This window comes from Hibiscus syriacus, unplaced genomic scaffold (genome assembly GCF_006381635.1).
Source record: "Hibiscus syriacus cultivar Baekdansim isolate YM2019G1 unplaced genomic scaffold, ASM638163v2 tig00110437_pilon, whole genome shotgun sequence".
In the NCBI taxonomy this organism is placed as follows: domain Eukaryota; kingdom Viridiplantae; phylum Streptophyta; class Magnoliopsida; order Malvales; family Malvaceae; genus Hibiscus; species Hibiscus syriacus.
In genome coordinates this window covers 359,279-377,907 of record NW_024062737.1, presented here as the reverse complement: position 1 = coordinate 377,907, position 18,629 = coordinate 359,279, and the positions used below count along the sequence as shown (strand labels likewise).

The following is an 18,629-nucleotide window of genomic DNA, read 5'->3' as shown; positions in this document are numbered from 1 at the left end:
CTGTGCAATACTGATCGACCATAAAAATTCCATTCGAACGCCTTTGATCTTCAATTCAACTTCCAATAATTCCTCAGATACATATCAACATAAATTATATCAGAAACGGAGCTTAATTACGATAAACGGATCGAATCGGGTGATAAATTAGTGAAAGACGGCTTACCGAGTTCGAATTTGGCAAAACGGACTTCGGATTCGGATTCAGGACATCGAAAGCATAAAATATGACTTTTCAGAAATTTGGAATTTTCGGTCAAAATCAAAGTCAACAGGTTTGACTGACAATTTCGAGGCCTTCGGGTTCGAATTTCGAAAAACGGACAGCGGAATCGGATTTGGAACGTCGAAAAATGTCAGGATAGGTATACTCGGTCGAAGTCAAAGGTCGTTTAATGCCCGATCAAAGCCAGTCAAAGTTTTGGTCAACAGTGGTCAACGTGGGTCAACGGTCAACGGGTCAACGGGTCGGGTCGGGTCAATTGGTCGGGTAAACGGGTCGGGTAAACGGGTCGGGTCGGGTTATGACCGGTCAAACCGGTCAACTATCCACTAAAACTGGTCAAACCGGTCACTTTTGTCTTCCCCACGCGCAGTGACGGCGCGTGGGGGCGCGTGAACAGTGATAAAATCCCGGAAAAATTTCTAAAAATTATTTTGAGCGATTTCGAGATACTTACAAAGCTCGGTTCACAATTTTGAATGGCGGAGAGCTCGATTTCAACAAATCGGAAACTTTAACCGCTTCACCTCCACACGCGCCGCCGCCGCCGGAGAAAAGGGAGGACACCGGTGGACTCGGAACGGCACAAGGAACACGATGGTGCGGGAGGTGTTGTAAACGGATGACCCGATCGTTGTGAATCGATGAAAAACCAACTAAAACCGAGTTATTACCGACGATACTTCCGACTGAAATTAACGACGAACGGAGATGATTCACGATGAAAGGTTTGAGGGGTTTTGTTCCTCGGTTGACAACGAACACGATGGTGGTTTCGGCTCGTCGATCGGAGGTCGGACGGCGAGTAGATCGGAGTTCGAAGGAGGGAGAACGGGAGAGGAAAACTGGAAAATTTTCCGCTGAACCTGCGCACGGGGAACTTATAATTCAACATATATAAAAATTGGTTAAATTATGACTTTAGCCACTAATCTTCATGCATTTCTTAAAACGGTCTGCCATCTTTGAAATCTGACAATTTAATCCCCAAATTTCTTCCAAATACCAATTAAATCCACCACTTTATATTTTCTTAAATTTAGCCCCTAAATTGGGGTGTTACACTTTCGAAAATATGATTTAAACTTATATTCTAAAAATTACAACATGATCTAGTATATGAGCTTTATTTTTTTAAAAAAGAATCCAACCTAATATAATCGAATCGCATTATCTCTTTCGGTTGAAATATTAAATATTGATTATGTTTTACATTCGAATGAACGGGAGAGGCATGACCACCTCTTTGAATATACTTATTTAAGACGCATTTAAAAGTGAATTTTGAGAGCTTGCAATCCGTCGAGATCGATGATAGATCGGAGTCGGGAGTTTAATTGGACGTGCAACAACGCCAAAATAAAGTATTTCTTTCTTTCCTGTTTCATTGGCTTGGAATGGGTGCATTGATTGGTTTGGAAAAAAAGAAACAGCAGGTACTTCAAAGAGGTGTATAGGAGGAATAAAGAACCGGTGGACAAAATGAGGAAGATAGTGTAAAGGTGGCGAGCTTGCGTGGTGATCAACGTTTTTGGTAAGCAGATTAGAATGAAATATAAATGTTTAGTGTTTTTATTTGATTATTTGGTCTAATTGTATATGGACGTTTATTTTTCATATAAAATATAATATTTATCTAAAAAATTAATTTAAAAGTCGTGAAATTCGAATCAAAACTCGAATCTAGTTTCGTTGCAAGTCTTGCCCACGCGCCTAAATTGAAAAGAACAAATTAAATGTCGATTTAATAAGATTGCTTGTGCTAGGTAGATTGATGACATTAATTAAATTAATTGTTTTAATAATAATATAGATAACCATATAATTATAGAAAATTGTGTGAAATTGATTTTTGACCCAAATAGGGGTAAAACTGTAACTCGACCCTTACATGGGCAAATGATACTGTAAAGACATACTAGAATTTTTTTTACTTTAAGGTAAGAGAAAATCGCCTCAGTGACCAAAAATGCCTTATAATATACGATTTTAACCAACTTTTTTTGGATTTGCGAAAATGACCAACAAAATCGCAACGCGAAATAAAAATCGCAACGCGATTTAGAAAATCGCAACGTTGAAAAGAAAATCGCAACGGTCAAAAGAAAATCGCAACGCGATATTCCAAGAATCGCAATGCGATTAAGAGAATCGCAACGCGATCTTCCAAGAATCGCAACGCGATTCAGAAAATCGCAATGCGATTCCAAGAATCGCAATCGCAACGCGATTCAGAAAATCGCAACGCGATTAAGAAAATCGCAACGCGATTAAGAAAATGAGTAAATTCTTTCAAAAGCTATTGTATTTGTTTCTTTCTTAAGAATTTTCTCTAAAAAGATAGTATCCGCGCGGACGTGTCGAAGACACGTATTACCACGACCACGACCACGACCACGACCACGACCACGACCACGACCACGACCACGACCACGACCACGACCACGACCACGACCACGACCACGACCACGACCACGACCACGACCACGACCACGACCACGACCACGACCACGACCACGACCCGAGACGAGACGAGACGGCGGCGGCGGCGCGCGAGAGTCCCCCTTGTTCTCTTTCACTCAACAAGGAAATGGGAAATCCAAGCCTTAAATACTCTTCCCAATAGTGTTTCCAATACTATGTGGGATTGAGCATTACTCAACACTTCAAAGAAAATATAGCAATTTTTGTAGCATGTTTCCCGCTTAATCCATATTTAAAAATATTAAAACATTTTATCATATTAAAACTATATGTATAAGTTTGAATTGAAATGTAGATATCTACAACTCTTTTAATTCTCTTGATAAAATGTTTTAATATTTTTAGATATGGATTAAGCGGGAAAATACTACAAAAATTGCTATATTTTCTTTGAAGTGTTGAGTAATGCTCAATCCCACATAGTATTGGAAACACTATTGGGAAGTGTATTTAAGGCTTGGATTTCCCATTTCCTTGTTGAGTGAAAGAGAACAAGGGGGACTCTCGCGCGCCGCCGCCGCCGTCTCGTCTCGTCTCGTCTCGGGTCGTGGTCGTGGTCGTGGTCGTGGTAATACGTGTCTTCGACACGTCCGCGCGGATACTATCTTTTTAGAGAAAATTCTTAAGAAAGAAACAAATACAATAGCTTTTGAAAGAATTTACTCATTTTCTTAATCGCGTTGCGATTTTCTTAATCGCGTTGCGATTCTTGGAATCGCGTTGCGATTTTCTTAATCGCGTTGCGATTCTTGGAATCGCGTTGCGATTTTCTTAATCGCGTTGCGATTCTTGGAATCGCGTTGCGATTTTCTTAATCGCGTTGCGATTTTCTGAATCGCGTTGCGATTCTTGGAATCGCGTTGCGATTCTTGGAATCGCGTTGCGATTTTCTTAATCGCGTTGCGATTTTCTTAATCGCGTTGCGATTTTCTGAATCGCGTTGCGATTTTCTTAATCGCGTTGCGATTCTTGGAAGATCGCGTTGCGATTCTCTTAATCGCATTGCGATTCTTGGAATATCGCGTTGCGATTTTCTTTTGACCGTTGCGATTTTCTTTTCAACGTTGCGATTTTCTAAATCGCGTTGCGATTTTTATTTCGCGTTGCGATTTTGTTGGTCATTTTCGCAAATCCAAAAAAAGTTGGTTAAAATCGTATATTATAACTTTTTTTTGGTCACTGAGGCGATTTTCTCTTAAGGTAATCACCTCCATTTCTACCAAAGATTACACTAACAACCGCTCAACATCATTGCTTATTTACAAAAATATCACTCTTCTTTACCCAAAATAACCCCTCCCTATTCGGGAATAACACTCAACATAGCCTGTAACTTTCTCCTCCCTCTCTTCGCACCACCGCCGGCACTGCCGGCAGAGGCAACTTTCCGACGATGAGACTCCTCCGGAACCGGAAAAGGAGTAACGGTTTTACATCTGCATCCACATGTTTCACCACGGTTATTACTTTTCATCAAAGCGGAGCTAGCTTTAACAGCCAATGCAGCCATTTCTTCAGCCCGCAGGCGATGTTTAAGAAAACTCAACGGCAAGGCAAAGTAAAGTTGACCGGGTTGAAGCTCCTCGTCTTCTTCGATGGCCGACACGACGTCGTCGAAGTCCATTTCATCGGAGTTGCAGATGAAACACGTGGGGTTCGTCTGTATAACGTAAGAAGCCTTAACAGGGTAAGGGAACTCTTGCAATCTTCCGTCTTGGAGAATCAGCTTGGCCGTGGCTACATGATTCGAATCGCAAGAACTACAAATACCCATTCTCCAGATTCGTGGAGTTTAATGCTGCTGTCGTTTTATTTTTATTTTTTGGAACTAAAAAGATTGAACCTTTTGGTGAATGGCAAGTGTGGAAGATGGGGCTTGGGGGAGTTTATATATAAGAGAAAGAGAAACAAGGGAGTGCCACGTAGGATTTCGTCGTGATGTGGTAATAAGCATTTTTGTGGGAGCAGTGGGCAGGGGTTGCCAGCCTGTAAGTTGGTGGTGACAGGTTGTATAAGTGACTGAGAATCAGAGTCTAAAGCACAGCCGTCGTTAGCTTCCATTCAATTTTAGTTCATCAACTATGTTATCAATTTAAATAAAATGAGATTAACGGAAATTAATAATAAAAAAACTTAAACTAGATGAATCGATAATGTGAGAGACTATTTAATTTTAATTTTTAATTGATGATCAAAAAGTGTAAAATGAACTATTCACATAGCTTACCATTAAATTTAAAAAGTTTAAGTATAATCTAATAACTTCTATTTAAGCGTAAATTCATGTTACTTGTAGATTTGTCAACTTGCCCTTCAACACTTTTATATAAGAGGGAAGGATTGTTTAAATCCTACGAAGTTTGTAATCTCATTTAATTGTTACTGTTTTATATTATAATGTATTATACATCAAATAGTTTTGATAATAAAAGATAAATGAATTTGAGTAGTTACGTTTATAAGATGTGTGTTATTAATTGATTAATAAAATCTTAAACATATATTATCTTATAATCACATCAAATTATTAAAAAAAAATCAAGAGATTAAACTTATTTAAATATAAATTATTTTTTAATTTACAGGTGATATAAGATTTAAATGATATAATATTAAAAAATATCTTAAAGTTTTGAATCTCTATTATAAAGGCTACAGTTCATATTATAAAACAGGTGAAGCTTATCCATTCTACATGCATTAAAACATATAGTTTTATTTATTTATTTATTTAGTTTTGTTGGGTGATAAATATGTAATCTAAAGTTCAAGTTAGGAAGATGTTGATCTATTCATAAAATAAAGGTTAATAATTGAGGAATGATAACATATGTCCTTGTGTTGCCCTTCCTATGAAGCTTCATTGGGTTCCTTTTATATAAAAAAAAATTCACTCTGTATAGTCAATTTAAAATTCTAAAAGGAGATTAAATCCAACCTTTTTAAATCAATTGCACTAAATATGGGATGGAATCATGGAAAGCAATTATTATTTGGGATAGTGTTGGTGTTTTTTTAAGTAGGATTAGAATAAATACAGTTTATATGATTTTAAAAAATTTAAAAATATTTTAATAATGTTTCATTAGTGAAAAACACATTTTTACAAATGGTATTCACATTGTATTAGGTATTATATATATATATATATATATATATATTAAAAATTAATAATCCCGGGCGATTAGTCCTCTAGGAGATAACCCGGGTTAGGGCTGTTTATTCGGTTAATTCAGTGGCCGAACCAACCGAACTACCATTAACCGAATTAACCGAATTTTTTTTTCTTTAACCGTTAATCGAACCGAATTTTTTTTTTCGAAAATATTAACCGAACCGAATAAATTTTAGTTAATTCGGTTAATTTTCGAATTAACCAAATTTTTTTTAAATTTTCTAATTTATATAAAAATTAAAAAATAGTTTATAATTAATTTAAATAATATATAATTATAAAATAAAAATTTTATATAATTTTTTAATTAATTAATATTGATTTAGGTTTAAAAGTTATTAGATCTTAAATTATTAATTGGATTTTAAATTATTAATTGGGTTTTAAATAGTTTGGGCTGAGCCCATATGTTATATGTAATATATTTAATATTTTTTTAATTCAGAAAAACTGTTTATAATTAATTTAAATAATATATAATTATAAAATAAAAAATTTATATAAATTTTTTAATTAATTAATATTGATTTATGTTTAAAAGTTATTGGATCTTAAATTATTAATTGGGTTTTAAATGGTTTGGGTTGAGCTCATATGTTATATAAAATATATTTAAAATTTAAAATTTTATTTCGGTTAATTCGGTTAATTAACCGATTTCAAACCGAATTAACCATTAACCGAATATCTAAAAAAACATTAATTGTTCCCGATCGAACTAATTCGGTGACCGATCAAATTAATCGAATTAGTTCGATTCGGTCGGTGAATTCAGTTAAAACCGAATTTTGAACCCCTAACCCGGGTGATTAGTCCTTTAGGAGAAAATATTCTCAAACATTCATTTTATAGGGTAAAGTATAAAAATGGTCACTTGACTATAAGATGCTGATTTTTTGAGTTATTGATTATCAAAAGTTACAAAATGGTCCTACTACTATAGGATGTTACTTTGTTGAGTCATTCGACTATTAAAAGTTATGAAATAGTCACATGACTATTCATATATTTCAACCTCGTCCTTTTTCATTTATAGATTGCTGGTAGTATGAGTTGAACGTTAATTTGTTGACTTCGATGTGATAAAATATAATTTCAGGATCTCAAACAACTATATAACTCAAACGACTATGGCTTATGAGATCATATTTTATAATATTTCAGTTAACATATTAATGTTCAGCTCAGACGACCGTCAATTATTAACAGAAAATGATGATTTTGAAACATATTAATAGTCGGGTAATCATTTTGTAACTTCTAATAATTTAGAGATGCAATAAGGCTTTGCCTTATAATCAAAGGACCATTTGAATAATGTTTATGAGACTAGTTTTTCACTTATGGTATGGCATCCAAAAACTTAATAATGCAAAACTAGCTTGAGAGATTTCATTTGGAGTTTCCACGAATGAAAATAATGTCCAAAAATAATACTCGACAAGGATTTGATTTGTAACATTCTTGTATAGATGTTTCATTGCTTATTCCATTGGATTGTATAAGTAACTTTGGTTGGCAAACAAGAGGTTAAACCCCACCAACCGACATAAACACACTACATCCATAATTATAAGCTCCAAAACACCACCTTTCCCCCTAATTACAAACAAATATATGAATATAAATTCAACTAAATCTTGTAGATTTTTTTTAAAGGGATTTGTTATCTTTGATTCAATCATATAGCCATATGGGATCATAAAAAAAAGGAAGCCATTGGCATTGCCATGAAAGTTCCTACCTTGTCCAAAACGCATTTTTTATGTAATATAAGGTTCTCATGCACATTTGGTAGGCCCTCAAGGGACTCGTTTTCTTTGGTCAAAATGATCATGTCTCAACATCAAATTCTTCCTTACAAGCAGATCAAGTTATTAGTGGTCACGGATCTTGACAAATAATTTTAGGGTAAACTACATGTTTGGTACTTTAATTATAATGCTGACATATCGCCATAAAATGATGTTAGTTCATAGTTGAAAATTAAAAAATACCATGATAGCAATTTTTTTATTTTAAAAAGATAAAATTAAAAATTATAATAAAAAAATTATAAAGTTTTTAAAAAGATTAAACTAAAAAATTTAAAATGTTAAATATTAATATCCTAAAATTTTGAAAACCAAGACCCTCTCACCCGTGATGTTCCACCCCTATTACTGGGCACTTAATTAAAATTGCAAAGGATAATGACTCCATGAATGGGTTCATTGCACACACAAGGGACTTTTTTTAAAAGAAAAATAATATAAATGCATTTATATAGATATGGAACAAATAGGAATTTTAAATGTTATTGCAAGTAGAATGGACCGAGAGGAGAAGAGATGATCATCTTTTAGAACTTTCAATATTTTAAATATTCTTTTATTAAAACTTTATTTATTTTTTCTTAAAAGTTATTTTTGTGTTCAGACTTACGCCCCGCTGAAAAAAATATGAGCCTCGAAAAGAAACGTTTAAAGCCCAAATGTAAATTAGAGTGCATTATAAGCCGAACTCAAGTTGAAATCTTTAAAACTAAAAGAAAACTGGTTTTGAATGTCCAATGGAGGTCTAAAACCTGCGACCTTTGGGTGCTTGTTTAATTTTGCAATCTAACTATAGTAGTTATTGGGCTAAGTCCACGTATGCCCCCTCATAGATTCCAGCTAAGCCCTACACTAGGACTTGCTTCTGTTCCCAAAAATTCAAAACTTGAGTTTCGAATGAAAGATTTTTTTAATTAATAATTGGTATCTGATTTATTTATCAATTAATTTAGATTAAATTTTATATAGGTTATTTGTAGAGCCGACATTCATAACTAAATTTACTCCATTCATAAATATATAAATATAATATTAGATAACTTCTTTTATTGTACTCTTAAATATTAGAGAAAATTTTCAAAGTTTAATTATCAAATTGATCTTTAGATCAATCTTACCTCATGTAGGAGTACAGAATGCAACCTCTTAACAGGAGCAGTTAGCGGATGCGCATCAAATGTTGAAGTCATGCATGTGATCTGGGCCATAATGAGTTCTAAAGAAATGTGTACTCTTCGCATTCATAACAATGCAGTTAGGCACGTAAACAAACTGAACATTCAGCTGATTGTTCATGAAATATTTAATGAGAAGTTTATTTATATTCGTTTTTATTAAATGAATAAATATAAATAATATTTTATGTTCGTTTAATTAAATGGACGAACATGAACAAAAGAATCGTTCGTTCATTTACAACCGTGAATGTTCTGCAATCCATTCGTTTATGTTTATTTACGTCCGGTAATCCATTCGTTTATATTCATTTGTTTAATTAAATTTATATTTATCTTTCTTTATTTATATTCTTCTAATAAATTTTGATTGATTTAAAAGAAAGCTACATTTTATGTTCGTTATTTTATATTCATTTATCATTTTAATAAACGAACATGAACGTACACAAACAAGCTACATTTCTTAATGAATGAACACAAACAAAAAATTTTATTCAATTAATTATTCGTGTTTATTCGATTAAAATTAAACGAACGAACATGAATATAGATTAGTTCGTGTTATTGTATTGTCCCATCATCTTTTAGTATGTAACACTGTGTGATTAAGATTAAAAGGTCAAACATATCATCCGTACAAGTAATAATTATTTGTCAGACACTCTTTCTCCTAATAATTTATCAACTTCTTATTACATTTATATGTAAATAATTGAAATAAAAATGTAATAAAAATAATCGAATGTAATGAAAATGATCGAATGCAACTCATAGAAACATAACATAAACACATTGTCAATAAAAACACTTTTTAACTTTTATTCTACATTGTTAAGAAACATAACATAAACACTATAATATGCCTATATCAGCTAACCCCATTAAGCTCTTTAACTCATATAATTAATATATATTAAATTACGATATTAATCCCTATAGTTTTATTTTTTAAAATTTTTAAAGCATATTTTTTTAAAAAATATTTTTAGGGATGATGTGGATCTATGGAAGACGCACTTTAAGATCCGTGCTTTCCGTATATGTCAGAGGTTCAACTAAGGTGTGGATAACGATATGTGCCTTCCTTTACGTGGCATATGCTCGGATAAACTATTTGTGCCTTGTCAAAAAAGTTGCTAGATCGATAATATTAGGAGAAAGGTTATCTGACAGATAATTATTACATGTAGGATAATTTTTCTGTAAATTTGCCAATATCTTGGGGCATTTAAAATGTCACAAAATGAGTATCACTAGGAAGGCATATAAACTCCAAGGTCAGACACTTTTTTTTTTATTAAGAGGTCAGACACTTAAAATTCGTTGAAAGATGAAAAAAATACACCACAAATGAAGCTCAATGAACATTTTTCTTCTTTTAATTATATAGTTATATGACTCTAAATCGCCTCTCTTAATCTTTGAAAGTTATCATCATTGCCCCTGATGCTTCCAATTTCTAAAACTCCAAAGGCAAATGCAAAAAATGCCCCACACCCGCATAAACTAAAGCTTTTTGCCCTCACAAAAAGGAAAAAGGTAAACACAGTCAGACATTCCCCATCTGCCTGCTCCGCTAAACTTCATGTCCAGGCCCCAACTTCCATATTGCCTAAAAAGATGAGTCTAATAAAATTGTTACCAACATATTTGATTTTTTTTTTAAAATATTAATATATACATATATTAAAGTGGCATATTAAAACAGTCATTTAAAGCTCTATTGTTGATGATGGTGTTGTGGAAGTTTGTTTGATTGATCGTGCCTGCCCCTTCGCGTCCCTGTGACCGTCGATTCATGAGAATCACAAACTTGAGTTTTGAACTTGCACCCGAACTTCTTAATCAACGACCCACTCCAACCATCGCCACGTGGACCTTCCTTCTCTATCTTATGAATCAGTTTCTTCATCGTCGAACATTCCCTTTCCAGCTGATGCACCCGCGTCCTCATACTATCCATGTCCAGTCCAGCACCTGATTCTCCCTCACTGCCGCTCTCCACTTTTTATCCCTCCTTCTCCCTTCCTCCCTTCGTGACAACGATGTTGCCTTCTCCTCCTCTTCTTCCTCCCTCCCGACCTCCGACGGTCTTACCGCACTCAACGGCTCCGTTTCCGCCGCCGACAACGTCTCCGTGATCGCCTGACGAAACTGTAACTGTTTGAAAAGCAACACTTGCACGACGGCGCGTAGTGGTAACCGCTCGTTTTGTGCCGCGTGTGTGCACGCTTCAAGCGTTAGTTTTTGACAATCTAAAACTCCGCATAGCTTTTCCCGCTCCGATTCTGGAATCCAAGGATGCGCCTGTTACCAAAAAAGAAAAAAAATTAATCAGCTCCCCTTATCTATTTATTCTTAAGATTTAATCGATTTTCTTTTGCTACTTATTGTACCTTGAGGTACACATCGACAGCTCTGTAAAGCCCGTCATCGAAGTTTCTAGCTTGCTCAGGCAGGGAAATGGCGAGATCATAAAACTTCCCCGGCTTCAAATTCGCGTCGGAAGCGATCTCCGAAAGGTAACCGTCGATTAGTTTTCCGACAACCATCCACGCCAACTGTCCAACGCTGTTATTATAGACATTACCTTCAGTTACTTCCGCGGTTCTCTCCTCTAATTCGTCCAAAAAATAACCTAAAATCCTCTCAATGCTATCAACGTCATAGAGCATTTCGTTAAGATATGAGTAGCTTGGAATCAACAAATCGTCTAGTGTAGCTTGCTCCAGCTGACTTCCGATTTTTTTCTCTACCGCGGCTTTGCTAGCTTCCGATACGTTTAAAATATTCGCAGTTCGTAACAAACCGAACAAAAATCTGGTTGCGGTTGGTGATCGGGAGCGGGTCTTTTCTAACGGTAGGTTCGAGATGATAGTTTCCAAAAGCTCTCTCTGTTCACTCTCTGAAACAACAGAGGCCGACGACAAAGACGGCGGCGGTGGCCAATTCGACCGCGATGAGAATGTACTTCTTAGTGTAAGATATAAGGCATCTTTCGATGATCTCTGGACTCAGATCTCGCGTTTTCAATGTTAAAATCAAGCGTTTAAACAATGGCAAACTCAGCAATGCCAGATTTTCAAACCACGACTCTACATTGTTCGTTCGAGCTGGAACTTTTCGTCTAAAACAGGTTTCGAGTCCATTCGGTAAAGCTTTGCTTGAAGCTCCTTTGGCTTCGACGATTCCGTTATTCACTGGCCAGCCAAACAGAGTCGGATCCACAGAAGAAGCTGTCGAAGCAATAGAATCAATCAATCTCTGAACAATGCCTAAAGATTCCGCAAACGACATCACTGATTCGCATGATTTAAACGCTTTGATCGATTCTTTAAGGCTTTTAAAAACGGATAGAGAAAGGAACCGTTCGGTTTTGGAAATAAGGTTATCTTCGGAGTACTCATCAGTCATTTCCAGAAACTTGGAGGCGCAACGGAGAGGAACAACGGTGGAGGAGGAGAGATCGATCTTTACGCCGTAACAGAAATTGGCGGCAGTTTCAAAACTTTCCGAACCACCAGGGAAATCAGGTAGAGATATTTGACATTCATCTTCTTCTTCTTGACAATCCTCTTCTTCAATTTCGGTCTCTGTTTCACGCTGCTTTTGTTTAGTAACAGTTGCAGTTGATGATTGCCTACCTTGCTCTGCTATTAACTGATCAAGTTTTCTACTTTTAGACATCAAATGAAACTGAAAAACAAAACCCAAAAAGGCATCATTAAACTGGAAAAACAAAATATTTTAGTGACGGAAAAAACATGAAAATTTCAAAGCTTTGCTAACCTTATGGAGATGAAAAGTTATGCCATCAACTTCAATTACAACGTCACTTGGTAATCCAGTGGCACAAAACCTGTAAACAAAAAATGAGTAGAAAATATTAAATTTTATTTTCTTGAAATATTGAGAAATATCAAGTTGAAAAATGCAAATCTAACCATGCTTGGCCTTTAGAGCTTGGCTTTTCAGCTTCCATTTTTCTTTTCTTCTTTGCTTGTTGAAGTTAAAGGTTTATGGCTGTTGATGGGAAAAAAAAAGAACTAAAGCAGAAGCATTTAGGGTTCTTCGTTCCTTAAGCAGAGTTTTCAGTTCTGGAGAAGAGAGAATTCTATGTGGTATTTACCTGGCTTACGTACTTTTGCTTTTGAAATGGAAGACCATTAGTGTATGGAAAATATATGTTTAGGAAGAAAATGAATTAATAAATAAAAAATTGTTTAAAAATAACCAACATGGTTGAAACCTAAATAATTAATAGTAAGTATTTATATTATTTTATATAATCCGTTCTATTAATATTTGATTTTGATTGATATAACAATTATTATCATATATGTAGAAAAGTTCATGGATTTTGGTGTCTTCAAGCACATATCATCATTCTTTCGAATATATTTATTTAATGCACTTGAACACATAAAATATATTATGATATTAATAATATCAATTTAATTAAAATTTAATAAAAATATTTATTTAAAAATTACTTATGCTTTTGTTCGAATGATGAGTGAAAAGTATTTTTAAAAAAATATTTTGAACATTTATATTATTTAAAAAAAACAATTATTACTCATGTGAGTTGGTTCAATTAATTATCTACATTGATCAAATTTAAGTCATCGATCTCTGCACGACTGCACCTGATAGCTTTTGTGTAGAATGGCTACTTTTAACGATGTTGTCCGCACATTAATTATTCTCGAATTTAAATTTTAGGTTACCCTGGGTTAACATCAATTTTCTTTCATCAATGTCTGTACTCAGAGGAATTGATATTTCCTCAAATTTTTACCTTAACGTTGGAAGAAAATACTGAAAATTTGCATGTCTCGCTTTTACAAGTAATAAATTCATCGTTATTTTTTGGTCTTAGTTTCCTCATTTTGAAAATGCATGTATGAAAACAACTGTATGGGTTAGCTTTATTTATAGTAGTCTCTGCTTAGTTAAAACCACTCATCCATTAATTGATCGACTAATCATGAAAATTTATATTATTTTATCTTGTATGAATCCGAATTCTAATATTTGTATTAAAAATGTACTATCTTTTTACTTAATTAAAAAAATACTAATATATTAGAATATATACTACTTTGTAAGTATTTTAGTTTGATCAGAAAAAAAAAACATTAACATAAAAGTTGATATTATGGCCTAAAAAAATATGGCATGCTTCCAATGTCCAAAATTGATAAATTCATGACCAAGTTGAGTTATTTTCATGGTGGTCACCTTGGAGATATTCTGATAAGAGTGATTTCATTTGAATGAAAAAATGGAAGATTGGGATAAATCATTGAAGATAGATTTTTAAATGGATAAAAAGCATAAATTTTCTTTCTCCATTTTTGTCACATGGTTTGATGACAAAGCATTCGACAAAGTGCACAAAAGAAGGGTGGGTAGTACTCGTTTTCATAGTGGGTATATATTTAACAATGTCAGGACAATGGGGACTTTTCTTTTGGATGTATGAAATCTGTAATTCTGAATGTGGGTCATATAGTTGTTTATTTGAGGGGACGTATGCTTCCCACTACAAGAGAATTCCGATGCTACCTTTAAATCATCATCATCATCATCATCATCTAATCTCTTAAGATCTCAGAATCTCTTCACAAATTTGGTTTTGATTAATGACAGCTTGTTGGAATTTGGAACTCATCAGACAAACTGTTAAGGATTTGAGGTTAAAGACAAGAAGGCACAAAATCCATGAATCAAGTAGAAGCCAGCCAAAAAAGAAACAAAACCACATGGGACTAGTGGGGTTTAGTGTTTGAGTAGGAGAAAATATTTAATGGCACCCTGCACAAGAGAGTAACACCTTTGATATTTTAATCCATTACTCCATCCACCTTGAAAATATACAGAACGGTCAATAAAACATTGACAATTATCCGTTAGAGTTACATTCTTTATAAACACTCTAAAAGATAACCCTCTTTCTCTCTCTATCTATTGCTTTGTTTATTCATTGCCTTCCGACAAGCATCGGAAGCAGCACTTGAGAAGATTCGTGGTTGCCTGCAAAAAAGAAAAGAAAGAAGAAGAAGAAACTCCAATTAATTATTTACAGTAATAGATATTCATGTTCTAATTAAATACAGTGGTGCTTGGTTGACAAGAAGATTAGGCTCAGATTTGTTGGTTTGTGGTCCCTTGCTAATCTGCATCTTTCCAGGTTAAGCTTTTTAAACCTCAATGATAACGTGTTAGTAATTTGCTGATTTGAATAACAAATGTTTTGAATTCCAACACTGCATATATGAGCGAGTACCCATTTTACCAATAAATGCAGATCATGACGGAGTTGCAGTTCTCCAGGTACATTATTTGTTGGATGGGGTGACAATGCTACGCCATGATAGGCGTCACACATAGAATTTGACACCAGACCAGTTTCCCCTAAAGAGCTAAATAAACTCAGACAACATTCTATACGAGGACAGTTTCTGAATAAGATTGAGGGCCATTCCTAACAACACATCTCTAAGAATGTTTGGTTTACACTTGTGCCCGATATTATACAGCATATAGACTAATTTGCGTCACCATCCCACTGGATCGTCCTTGTACTGTGCTAACAATGCTTGATACACTACAACTGATTGGCTATAGAAAGAGATCAGGAATCCACATCCGGTGAGGTACGATGGCTTTTTTTACAGTGGTAGCCTGGATAAGGCAGTTAAGATTTGGAGCATATCAGAACGAGCACCGCGGATCACTCAAGATCAGCTTGGATCCGATAGTAAATGTATTCCCTCAGGGCAATGTTAGCAATTGAAAACTTCGACATTTAATTCTTGAATGTGTTATTTTTTTCATTGATAGAAAATTGTTTGTATTTACAACGCCAACTTTGACATTTGCGATTCTTGCCAAGCAAGTAGCATCGACAGTTTGCAGGGCTAATTCTAAAGGAATACATTGACTTAGAATTTCTGTCCCTGCCTTTGAATATATAACATTCAAGTTCTGCAAAGGATCAAAGATTTCATTTTCCTTTAGAGTGACGAATGGTCCTTCTAGTTTGGATTCATACAGAGGATACACAAACATATAGCGGAATCAAAATGAACTTCATTAAACAAGTATATATATAACATTTATTCAACAATCAGTACCCCTGATTTCCCAAATAAAATCCAACTTCTGCTTATTTCTCCGCACTTCAATCCTACTTCATGGCTTGCTATTTGTTATTGACGTAATAAAAGAACAAAAAAAAATTAAAGGTTGTAAAGCTCAGGGCTAAGACGAGGCTTAAGGAGCACACGAAGAGGAGTGGCCTTCACATTTGCCAAGCTGGGGCTCTCCGTCATATCCACGGGTTTATTATCAGGCGTTTCCAATTCAAAGCAATGCAAGACGCTGGCCAGTGACAAATGAATCACTTGAAGAGCCAATGAGACCCCGGAGCATGCTCTACGTCCAGCACCAAACGGAAGGAGTTCGAAATTCTGACCCTTTAAATCAAGGTCCTTATGTGTTGTCAAAAACCTCTCGGGCTTGAACTCATTGGGATTGCTCCACACTCGCTCGTCGTGCTGAATCTGCCAAGCATTTAACAGCAAACGCGTGCCTGGAGTTACATGGTAACCGTTTGACAGGGTGCAGTCCTCCATGGCTGCTCGAAGCGCCAGTATAGGGCTCGGTGGGTACAACCGGAGTGTTTCCTTCAAGACTGCTTGTAGGTACACCAGGTTCTTGATATCAGACTCCTCCACATGCCTGTCTTTTCCAACATATGTAGCCAACTCTTCTTTGGCCTTCTTCATGGTATGTGGATTGTTAAGAAGCAAAGCCAGACCCCAAATCAGAGGGACCATGTTCGAGTCTGCTGCACCTAAAATTAGATTCTGCCAAAAATCAAAACAGAAGCTTATATCAGATACTTTTCTAGTTGTTTCTTGAATCTCAAGGTTCAGTTTGTAATGTATTACTTACCAGACAAGTTGCCTTGGTGATGGTATCCGCATCGACGTCGAACCCATTGAGCTTTGCATCTTCAGTGACAGTGAGCATCACATCCATGAAATCTTGATCTTCCTTTCTATCACCGTTACTCAATCTCTTCTTTTTGTGCTCATCAAGCCAGCCTTGGACGAAAACATCCAATTCCTCAGCTATCCTTTTCATGCCTTTCTTATGTCCTCCGACGTCCAGCCACCCAAGAAACGGGATTGCATCAGACAACACAAACGCCCCAAAGAGGTGAAAGTATTCTTTGATGGATTTCTGGCATTGACGTGCCTCTCCTTCATCGGCGGAATGGGCGGTAGCTCCATAGTATCTTTTCCCCACCACAATTCTGAAAGCCATATTATGCGTCAGATCAGCAAACCATTGCTTCATGTCCACCAAAACACCGTTTTCATTACCGCCGCCTCTCGTCGCCCAAGTCTCGTACAAGTCTTTAATCCCAATATGCACCTCCGAAGCTCGTATCTGCTTGAAGTTGAACATGTCGAGGCGGTGGTTGGAGAGAAGCTCGAGGGTTGTTATCTTACGCATCTCACGCCAGTACGATCCGTAAGGAGCGAACCCGAACATGGCATAGTTATAACCGAGTAACTTGGAGGCAGATAGGCTTGGTCTGGTAGCGAAAGCCTTGTCATGGACGGTTAAAATCTCTTTAGCCATTTCCGAATTACCCACCACCAAAGCTTTATGGGACCCTAGTCTAAGACTAAACACGGGTCCATACTTTTGAGACAAGGCATACAGTGTACGGTAAAGTATTTCCTTGCTGCTAAAGAGGTGGAGGTGGCCGATAACCGGCCAAGCGCCACCAGCTTCAGGCACACCGCCGCTCTTCGGCCTGGAACCGATAAGTTTCTTTGAGAAAACATAGATGAGCAGAGTTACAAGGGTAGCAACCACAATGGTGGGGAACTGGAAAAGGGTATAATCCATATCCTGAACCAGTCGTATACTAATTGCAGGAATGGATCAAAATTGAAGAGAGGTAAAATGGTTGGTGTTTGCTTAATTTCAGTACTCGTCTATGCATATATAGGCGTGAGAGAGACATTAGTTTTTGGATTTATTTATTGGTCAAAGACGGCTCTTATTTAAAACATTATATAATTTCAGTCAAATTGAGCTCATTTTGATTTCAGCTTTTTTTCCCCAAAGGTTTTGAATTTTCAATATAATTTACATTGATTGTTGTGAAAATTCATGTGCTGCCAGTAGCGTAAATATCTAAATTAATTAAATGTACAAAATTTTAAATTAATCTAGTATATCAGATAAAATAAAATTTAGAATTATATAAATATTTTTTTATAATATATGATGAATTGAATATTAGTGATTATATAAAAATAAATTAAGATTCACGTATAAATAAACTTTATATTAGAATTCACGTATAATATTTATATACCATGAAACTTTAAGCAACCCAAAATCTAAACATTTGTCCCTTTTCTTACAATAATATATTAACTTAAAAGAAAATATTTTAATAAATATCGTAAATATTAAGATTTTAATAAAATTATAATCTCATAGTCATATATACAACGATTAATTATGCATAAATAATATCAATATTAAGTAAGATGATTAAGTGTGTTTGAAATTAAGACAATGACCAACTTTTGACATTTCAAGTGTGTTTGGCTGGGTTAGTCAAGTTGAGGCCCCTGCCATATATTCTTCCGTCAAATGTAGCTCTTTCGTTAATTGACTAACCTATAGATTTGTATTCAACTCTTCTGTACCCTGCT

At 35.2% G+C, this 18,629-nt stretch overlaps 2 protein-coding genes and 1 pseudogene across 2 annotated transcripts; all 3 read right to left on the bottom strand.

Annotated features, from left to right (window-relative positions):
• Window positions 1-3,902: 3,902 nt before the first annotated feature.
• LOC120125702 lies at window positions 3,903-4,551 on the bottom strand. Its single transcript, XM_039144063.1, has one exon. It carries the CDS (start codon window positions 4,479-4,481, stop codon window positions 4,008-4,010), a length of 474 nt encoding a protein of 157 aa, XP_038999994.1. The 5' UTR covers window positions 4,482-4,551; the 3' UTR covers window positions 3,903-4,007.
• A 6,043-nt stretch (window positions 4,552-10,594) lies between these two features.
• Window positions 10,595-12,856, bottom strand: LOC120125687 (annotated as a pseudogene).
• A 3,140-nt stretch (window positions 12,857-15,996) lies between these two features.
• LOC120125704 (xanthotoxin 5-hydroxylase CYP82C4-like) lies at window positions 15,997-17,861 on the bottom strand. The gene is made up of 2 exons (XM_039144065.1): window positions 16,840-17,861; window positions 15,997-16,751 (listed from the first exon to the last, which is right to left on the bottom strand). The coding sequence occupies exons 1-2, from the start codon at window positions 17,806-17,808 to the stop codon at window positions 16,122-16,124; spliced, it is 1,599 nt and encodes a 532-aa protein (XP_038999996.1). The 5' UTR covers window positions 17,809-17,861; the 3' UTR covers window positions 15,997-16,121.
• Window positions 17,862-18,629: the final 768 nt, after the last annotated feature.